Source organism: Peromyscus eremicus, chromosome 4, assembly GCF_949786415.1.
Source record: "Peromyscus eremicus chromosome 4, PerEre_H2_v1, whole genome shotgun sequence".
NCBI lineage: Eukaryota > Metazoa > Chordata > Mammalia > Rodentia > Cricetidae > Peromyscus > Peromyscus eremicus.
This window is the reverse complement of record NC_081419.1, coordinates 94,995,112-95,005,113: the sequence shown is the minus strand read 5'-3', so window position 1 is coordinate 95,005,113 and position 10,002 is coordinate 94,995,112. Positions and strand designations below refer to the sequence as shown.

At 51.0% G+C, this 10,002-nt stretch overlaps 1 protein-coding gene across 1 annotated transcript; it reads left to right on the top strand.

Annotated features, from left to right (window-relative positions):
- Positions 1 to 3,818: 3,818 nt before the first annotated feature.
- Positions 3,819 to 9,143, top strand: LOC131907854 (uncharacterized; the record flags this gene model as incomplete). The annotated part of the gene is given in 1 exon segment (XM_059258930.1): positions 3,819 to 9,143. A coding segment is annotated over 1 exon segment (5,277 nt), but the record flags the coding sequence as incomplete, so codon positions are not given.
- Positions 9,144 to 10,002: the final 859 nt, after the last annotated feature.

Below are 10,002 nucleotides of genomic sequence, written 5' to 3'. Positions count from 1 at the left end.
GGGAAAGATGAGTTGTAGGAGACCAGCTCCTTTGAGAGATGAACATCAAAAATGGCTATCTAGTGAAGATACTCTGAGGAGGTCAGAAAAGACCATGGTCAGATGGCCAAGACCTGGAATAACTAACTTTCACATTTCACTTTTATTAGATACCCACAGCTAGATTAAGATCTGAGGTAGTTGTAAGGATAGAAGACTGTTCTAAAATTTATTAGGATGAGCAATTAATTAGGGTTCTGGTATTAAGGAATTCTAAACAAAGAACTAACATTAACAATTATGGGAAAATGGTATTTCAATTATGCTGCCTAATCAAGCAGGAAAATACAAGAAAACCCTGTCTAAAGCAGGGCTTCAGGATCTGAGACAGCTTTGGAAGTGAGTTGCAATGTCAAGGAAAATGGGGATTATTATCGCTAGTATTAATCTATTTTTGTACTGTGGAAAAGGCCTAAGGGTATTAGCAAACAGATGGTTCCAAATGTCTTGTATGTCAAACTGCTTCTGTTTCTCTTCCTGTAAAGCAAATAATGTTTACACCAAGTCTGCCTCTCAGGGATATCATGTTAATAAAAGTTATGTCCATAAAGTGCTCTGTGTTTCTTCAGGTGTTTTAGTGTAAATCTTACATATGCAAATTATGTAAAATTATTAGCTTGGTCATAAGTTCTTAGGATCAAATTGTGGATGGTAGAAGAATTATCTGACTTTTTTCCTTCTTGTTGTTACTATAAGTGACCTGCCTGAATTTTTACATTGTAGGCAAAGGAACAAATTAAAATCACATCAAGATAACTGGGCAAGGAAAATGAGTCAGATTTTAAATTACACAGGACCCTTCAACTTCCAAATGAGGAGGATTGTATAAGAGGGACAGGGTGAACTCTCATTACTAGAGGAAGACCCAGTTCATCTCAAACTACCTCACAAACACTGCCCAGTCTGCTATGCTGAGGGTGGACAGAAGCAAAAGTAAGCCTAAGAGAAAACACTAAGGGGAGCAAGAGGTTTATGTAGCTGGAGAGTTTCTCTCCAGCTACCACCAAGCCCTGGCAGTCCTGCAGCCCACTTATAAAACAAACACACAGACTCATATTATTTAAACTGTTTGGCCTAATGGCTCAGGCTTCTAGCTATCTAGTTCTTACATATTAAATTAACCCATTTCTAGAAATCTATACCTTGCCACATGGCTCGTGGCTTACCAGTATCTTACATGTTGGTACTCACGGCTGCGGCTGGCAGCGTCTCCTGACTCAGCCTTCCTGTTCCCAGAATTCTCTTCTCTGCTTGTCCCACCTATACTTCCTGCCTGGCTACTGGCCAATCAGCATTTTATTTATACAGAGCGATATCCACAGCAGATTTAGACCTCTAACCCTTTAACATCTACAGCCTTTATGGAAGAGGCATGCACAGAAATGACCTGCTCGCATCATGTTTCCTTAGCATTGTTAACTACTTTCCCATATTTTCTCATTGAATATATTATACACACTAATTTTGTGTCAATTTTTATTCTGTAACACTTTTAAAGGGTATAAACCACCTACATTGAGGGTGAAGATATAGCTCAGTGATAAGGTGCTTGCCTAGCATGTGCAAGGCCCTATATTCAATTCCCCAGCACAGTAAAGAAAAGAATACCATGGTCTGTGCTGCCCAAGGTCATGTTGATGTCCCAAGCCTGTACCTCTGCTGAGGACCATGATGGTGTCCGTGGTCCATGTTACCACTAAAGTCCTTATAGATGTCTGTGATCTGTGCTGCCACTGAGGGGCGCAAAAGCTTCTTTTGCAGTGGAATCGATGACTGCAGACTCACAGTTGAGAATCAGACACAGAAAGCTTCTGTGACCTCTTTCCCCCACCCCCAGAAAGAATCAGTCTAGACAGGAAGCCATTGAAGAGAATGCTTTTAAAATTGTGATAGGGATTCTAAAGTGTAGCTCGTGACAGTTGATGGTTTCTGGCAGAGGTGGGATAGGGAAGGACTCAGTTTTCTTTAAGGGGCTACCCACTGGAGTTTGACCATGCTCCAGTGAGTAGCATAAGGGCAACACAAATTGGACTTGGTATTTTTTTTCCCTTTCTTTTCTTTGGGGGAGGTCAAAAGGGAGGTGGGGTGGACCTGGGAAGATAGGGAAGTGAATGTGATCTGATCAGGGTACATTGTTTGAAACTCCCAAATCATCAATAAAAATATTTTGGGGGCGGGGGAAAGATGACATTTTATGGATTTTTAAAAAACATTTATTATGTATACAGTGTTCTGCCTCCATGTATGCCTGCGTGTCAGAAGAGGGCACCAGATCTCATTACAGATGGTTGTGAGCCACTATGTAGTTGCTGGGAATTGAACAGAGGTCCTCTGGAAGAGCAGTCAGTGCTCTTAACTTCTGAGTATCTCTCCAGCCCCCCATTTTATGGATTTTTTAAAAAATCTGTATATGTGAATATATATAGTTAGAAATGTAAGGTTATGCTGGGCAGTGGCGGGGCACGCCTTTAATCCCAGTGCTCAGGAGGCAGAGGCAGGTGGATCTCTGTGAGTTCAGGGCCAGCCTGGTCTACAGAGTGAGTTCCAGGACAGCCAGGACTGCTTCACAGAGAAACCCTCTCTTGAAAAACCAGAAAAAAAAAAAAAGAAATATAAGGTTTATTATAAAACATGTATCTAAGAGCTTCAGAAGTTTAAGTATTTTCCTCTCCTGTGTACCCTAAAAGACACACAGAAATTTCAACCTTAGTAATTGAATTAAGGGTGTCATCAGGCTTCTTCTCTGAGATCAGGGAAAACAGACGTTCTAATAAGGAGAGCAATTCAAGCATACTTAACTGTTTTAGGGTTTTTAATGCTGTGATAAAATACCATAACCAAAAGCAACCTGAGGAAGAAAGAGTTTTATTTCCTCTTGTAATTTGTAGTCCATCATCCTGAAAGACCCCCAGCCTCCCCACCTAACATAGCTTAGCTCAGCTGTTTTTGAATAAAGCCTGAGAGGTACTGAGGAGTTCAGTTAACGGACATGGAATAAACAGAACATTTGTGGTTAGCCACCTGGCCCCAGAGCGAGGAACTAAAAGGTCAGAAAAACACCCTGTACCCTAGACAAAAGCTAGGCGTGGCGAGTTCGGGGAGAAACCACGAACTGTCCTGGGTTTGAACCTGGCCTCATTTGAATCATCCAATCAAAACCCTGTAACCAGGCTTCTTGCTTCTGTACCCGAGCTTCGGCTGCCCGACCCTATAAAAACCCTCTGCTCCAGCCCGTGGGCGTGCCAGTCCCTTGAGCTTCTTGAGAGACTGTGTCGCCCCGGGTACCCGTGTTCCCGAATAAAGCCTCTTGCTCTTTGCATCTGATTCGTGGTCTCGGTGTGATCCTTGGGCGAGGGTCTCTCCTGAGGGAAGACTGCCTTCAGGGGGTCTTTCATTTGGGGGCTCGTCCGGGATTAGAGACCCCCTGCCTCGGGACCACCGACCCACTGTCAGGAGGTAAGTTGGCCGGCCACTATCTGTCTTGTCCCAGTCTGTCTACTTGTCTTCCGTTTTCGTCGGGCGCCCTAATTCAGGTCTGAGTCGGTGGGGGCTGAAGGAGCTGACGAGCTCGGACTTCGCCCACCGAAACCCTGGAAGACGTTCCACGGATCACTGAAGTCCCCTCTGGGGCACGGTTTTTCGGGGCCTCTCCCGTGTCAGAAGGATACGTGGTATTGGCAGGGGACGGAGATCGAGGTTCCTCCACATCCCCGTCTGAGTTTCTGCTTTCGGTTTTACGCCGAAGCCGCGCAGCGCGAATTTCTGTCGTTTGTCTTGTCTTTTTGTTTATCGTTACTTGTCTAACACTTCTTTATCTAGAGACCACCATGGGACAGACCGTCACCACCCCACTGAGCCTAACCACGGACCACTGGTCCGATGTTAAGGCCCGAGGAAACAATGAAGGTGTCATTGTCAAAAAGAAAAAATGGATCACCCTCTGCGAGGCCGAATGGGTCATGATGAATGTTGGCTGGCCGCGAGAAGGATCTTTTAACCTCTCTCTTATTTCACAGGTGGAGGGCAAGGTTTTTGCCCCTAATCCTTATGGACACCCCGACCAGGTCCCATACATCGCCATCTGGAGATCTCTGGTCGAAAATCCATTTCCATGGGTCAAGCCTTTCCTTCCACAGCCCCCTCCAGTCTCTGGGCCCTCTGCACCCCTCAACCCGGACTCTTCCCTTTACCCTGTGCTCCCTCACAAGGAGACTCCCAAGCCCCCTGTCCTTCCCCCGGACTCTAACTCTCCTCTCATAGACCTCCTGACAGACGAGCCACCGCCCTATCAGCCACCCCCACCGGCACCGACTGCCCCTCCGGCGGCTGAGCCCGTGGCAGCCCCAGCTCCGGCATCGGCCGCCTCCGCGGCGGCGGCGGCCTCTGCTGCGGCACCAGCCATGACTGGCAGCGCGCCCCCTATGATGACCTCGCTCGCTGAAGACTCGGAGGACGAAGAAGAAGCAGTCCAGTCTCCCGTCGCAGGTCGCCTCAGAGGCCGACGGGCCGCCTCTCCCCCTCCTGCATCCAAAGCCTTTCCGCTCCGGGAAGGGCCCAACCAACAAATGCAATATTGGCCCTTTTCTGCCTCAGACCTTTATAATTGGAAACAACATAACCCCCCTTTTTCCAGGGACCCCGTTGCTTTAACTAACCTAATTGAGTCCATCCTAATGACTCACAGGCCGACTTGGGACGACTGTCAGCAGCTCCTGCAGACCCTCTTAACAGTAGAAGAAAAGCAGAGAGTTTTCCTGGAGGCCCGGAAGCAGGTTCCGGGCGACGATGGGAGGCCAACCCAACTCCCGAACATCATCGATGCAGCTTTTCCTTTGACCCGCCCTAACTGGGACTTCAGAACACCTGAAGGTAGGGAGCATCTACGTCTCTATCGCCAGTTGCTCTTAGCGGGTCTCCGAGCAGCCGCTAGAAGGCCTACCAATTTGGCTCAGGTAAGGAATGTGATACAGGGAAAGGAAGAGACACCCGTTGCATTTCTAGAAAGGTTGAAGGAGGCTTATAGGATGTACACTCCGTATGATCCAGAAGACCCAGGTCAAGCACCAGGTGTCATCCTATCATTTATCTATCAGTCTAGCTCAGATATCAGAACCAAATTGCAGCGGTTAGAGGGTTTACAGGCGCTAGGGTTGCCAGACCTAATGAAGGAAGCAGAGAAAGTATTCAATAAGAGAGAAACTCCTGAGGAGCGTGAGGAAAGGAGATGGCAGAAACAAGAGGAAAGGGATAAGAAACAACATAGGGAGATGAAGAAGGTTCTGGCCGCCGTTGTGTCTCAGGGACAGCGGAGAGAGGGAGATAGGTCGGGAGAACGAAGAAGGCCACCCCTAGATAAAGATCAATGTGCTTACTGCAAGGAGAAGGGACACTGGGCCCGAGAATGCCCCAAGAAGCCACAAGGACCCCGCCGGCCCAAGCCCAAGACCGTGGACCTCCTTAGTCTGGAGGACTAGGGGGGTCGAGGCCAGGAGCCCCCCCCCCCCGAGCCTAGGATAACCCTCAAGATCGGGGGGCAGCCCGTGACCTTCCTGGTTGATACTGGTGCCGAACATTCAGTCCTAACTCATGCCGGAGTGCCTCTTAGCCGGCATTCTGCACTGGTGCAGGGGGCAACTGGAAACAAGAGATATTATTGGGCTATCGAGAGAAAAGTCCAACTGGCTTCAGGGCAAGTAACTCACTCCTTTCTGCACATACCTGAATGCCCCCATCCGCTGTTAGGACGGGACCTACTAACCAAATTAAAAGCGCAAATCTATTTTGATGAGAGGGGACCGAGGGTCATGGGTCCTAAAGGAGACCCTCTACAAATCCTTGCCCTCAATTTAGAGGAAGAATACCGTTTGTTTGAGTCAGAACCCCCGGAGAAATCACCTGAGGAGCTACAGAACTGGTTGAGAGAGTTTCCTCGCGCCTGGGCAGAGACTGGGGGCCTGGGGTTGGCACGCGATCAGCCACCGCTGATGATCTCATTAAAGGCCTCCGCGACTCCCGTTTCAATCAGACAATACCCAATGTCACGGGAAGCTCATGAGGGAATCAAACCCCATATCCGGAGGCTCCTGGACCAAGGGGTGCTGAAGCCCTGTCAGTCCCCATGGAACACCCCTCTCTTGCCTGTTAGGAAACCGGGGACAGGGGACTACAGGCCAGTCCAGGATTTGAGAGAGGTCAATAAGCGGGTGGAGGACATACACCCCACGGTGCCTAACCCCTATAACCTTCTGAGCACCCTCCCACCGACCCACGTCTGGTACACGGTACTAGACCTGAAAGATGCCTTCTTTTGTTTGAGACTACACCCTCAAAGTCAACTACTGTTCGCCTTTGAATGGAGGGACCCAGAACAAGGGCTCTCGGGACAACTAACCTGGACCCGGCTCCCTCAGGGCTTCAAAAATAGCCCAACCCTCTTTGATGAGGCCCTACAAGCAGATTTGGCCGGGTTCCGGGTCGAGCACCCAACCCTGACCCTGCTCCAGTACGTGGATGACCTACTCCTGGCAGCCAGGAGTCGAACCGAGTGCCTGGAGGGCACTCGGGCCTTACTGGCCAGACTTGGACAGAAGGGTTATAGAGCCTCGGCCAAGAAGGCTCAAATATGCCGAGACAAGGTTACCTACCTGGGCTACACCCTGAGCGGGGGGCAAAGGTGGCTAACAGAAGCAAGGAAGGAGACGATAATCTCCATCCCCCCTCCTCAGACCCCCCGCCAAGTTCGAGAGTTCCTGGGTACGGCTGGGTACTGCCGCCTTTGGATTCCTGGCTTTGCCGAACTGGCAGCCCCATTATACCCCCTCACTAAACCAGGGGCCATGTTCCAATGGGAAGAGGAGCATCAGAAAGCATTCCAACAGATCAAGAAGGCCTTACTTGAGGCCCCGGCTCTGGGTCTGCCAGATCTTACCAAACCCTTTGAACTGTTTATAGATGAGAACTCGGGCTTTGCTAAAGGGGTGCTGGTGCAAAGACTGGGACCTTGGAGGAGACCTGTGGCGTACTTGTCCAAGAAGTTGGACTCGGTGGCTACAGGATGGCCTCCATGCCTCCGCATGGTGGCAGCCATTGCCATATTACTCAAGGATGCTGGGAAACTAACTTTGGGACAGCCGTTGACTGTGCTGGCTTCCCATGCAGTGGAGGCCGTGGTCCGCCAACCTCTGGACAGATGGCTTTCCAACGCCAGAATGACTTACTACCAGGCCTTACTACTGGACTCAGACCGGGTAAAATTTGGACCGATAGTCTCCCTTAACCCTGCCACCTTGCTACCGCTACCTAGCCCCTCCAAGGAACATGACTGCCTCCAGATTCTAGCCGAAGTACATGGCACCCGCCCTGACCTGACAGATCAGCCGCTTAAGGACCCCGACGTTGTCTGGTACACAGATGGGAGCAGTTTTCTGGAAGAGGGGGAACGCAGAGCCGGGGCAGCTGTTACCACCGAATCAGAAGTGATATGGGCATCGTCGCTCCCACCTGGGACATCGGCCCAACGTGCAGAACTGATTGCGCTTACGCAAGCCCTCCGGATGGCAGAAGGTAAGAAGCTCACAGTTTATACTGACAGCAGATACGCCTTCGCCACTGCACATGTCCACGGGGAAATCTACAGACGGAGGGGTCTGCTGACATCTGCGGGTAAGGAGATCAAGAACAAAAAAGAGATCCTAGACCTCTTAAAGGCCCTGTTCCTTCCGCTCCAACTCAGTATTATCCACTGCCCAGGGCATCAGAAGAACGACTCTGCGGCGGCCAGAGGGAATCGATTGGCAGACCTGACTGCCCGAACAGTAGCTTCCCAGCCAGTAGAGAGCAGCCAGTTGATGGCTATCCAAGAACCACAGTCTGAGAGAGACCCCATGCCCTATAGCCCAGAAGACCATGAGCTAGCAAAGAAAATGGGGGCGGGCTGGGAACGGAGGCAAGCCTATATATTAGGGGACCGGGTGGTCATGCCAACCTCCCATACCCGATATATGCTGAGATTCCTCCATGCGTTGACCCATTTGAGCAGAAACAAAATAAAGGCCCTATTAGACAGAGAAAACACCGGGACAGTACTACTGAACCAGGACCGGGTGCTTCAGCAGGTAACTTCTACCTGCCCAGCCTGTGCCCAGGTCAACGCAGGAAAAATTCATCTAAACAAAGGGGCCCGCCAAAGAGGCCATCGTCCTGGTGTACATTGGGAAATAGACTTTACAGAAATAAAACCCGGACTCTACGGGTACCGGTATCTCCTGGTCTTCGTGGACACCTTTTCAGGATGGATTGAGGCATTTCCAACCAAGAATGAAACGGCTAACGTGGTGACAAAGAAACTGTTGGAAGAGATCTTCCCCAGGTATGGGATGCCTCACATATTGGGGTCGGACAACGGGCCTGCCTTCGTCTCTCTGGTAAGTCAGAAAGTGGCCAAATTATTGGGGGTTAATTGGAAACTCCATTGCGCATACCGCCCCCAGAGTTCAGGACAGGTAGAGCGAGCTAATAGGACAATTAAGGAGACTTTAACCAAATTAACGCTTGCAACTGGCACTAGAGATTGGGTGCTCCTACTTCCCTTGGCTCTTTACCGAGCCCGGAATACTCCTGGGCCGCACGGCCTAACCCCTTTTGAAATTCTATATGGGGCCCCACCTCCAGTCGTGAAATTTCTCCATCCTGATATCTCATCTTTTGCCACCAGCCCCACTTTAGAGGCACATCTACAGGCCCTCCAGCTGGTGCAGAAGGAGATCTGGAAACCCTTGGCTAAAGCCTACCGAGAGCAGCTGGACAAGCCGGTGGTCCCCCACCCTTTCCAGATTGGGGACTCCGTTTGGGTCCGGCGCCACCAGACTAAGAATCTAGAGTCACGGTGGAAGGGGCCCTACACTGTCTTGCTGACCACCCCCACTGCACTCAAGGTCGACGGGATTGCTGCATGGATCCACGCCTCTCATGTGAAGGCTGCCGGGGAGACCGACCCAGCAGGATCCAGAGAATCAACATGGACAGTGTACCGCACACAGAACCCCCTAAAAATAAGGTTGGCCCGCGGCTCCTCTTCCTCCCCCTCTTCTTGCTCTCTGTCTACCCCCAGGGGACTAAGGCGGCAGAGAGCCCGCACCTAGTCAAGAAACTCACTTGGCAGGTCATCTCACAAACTGGGGAAACGGTCTGGCAGACGACCGCCCTTCATACCCCCTTTACATGGTGGCCCCCCCTAACCCCTGACTTCTGTCAGTTGGCATTGAATTCAGGACTCTGGGGAGTTGAGGGCATTAAGCTTGATGCCTTAAACTCCTCCACCCACCCGGGGGGGGGGGGGGTGCATTGGCCGGATCCGGGATGCCGTCACCCTCAAGCGAGATGTAGATTCGCCCAGTCGGACTTTTATGTCTGTCCGGGGGGATGGGAGGGGCTGGGCCCTCGCCAAGAAATGCGGGGGGGAAGGAGATTTCTTCTGCGCCCAATGGGGCTGCGAGACCACTGGCGCAGCATATTGGAGTCCTAGCTCTAGCTGGGACCTGATCCAGACCAATAGAGGATTCAGGAAGGCTACAGGCGGGGGGTCTTGCTCAGCTGGGTCCACCGAGGTCAGCCGATTCGAGCCCGGGCTCTCACTCCCCCTAAATATAACTTTCACTGGCCCGGGGAAGGCTGATAGAAACTGGCAACGGGGGCGCACTTGGGGGCTCAGGTTATATGAAACCAGATATGATCGGGGCGTAAGATTCACTATCAAACTTAAGATTGAGGAGGCCTCCGCCCCTATAGGCCCCAATCAGGTTCTCTCTGACCAGAAGCGCCCCTCCTTACCTGTTCCAGCACCCCCGAAGATTACCCCTCGACCCGGTTCGATTACCAGCCCAGGTATAACTCCGGCCACTACCAAACCGTCCCGGCCAGGAACCGGAGACCGGCTCTTGGGTCTGCTAGCAGGGGCTTACCAGG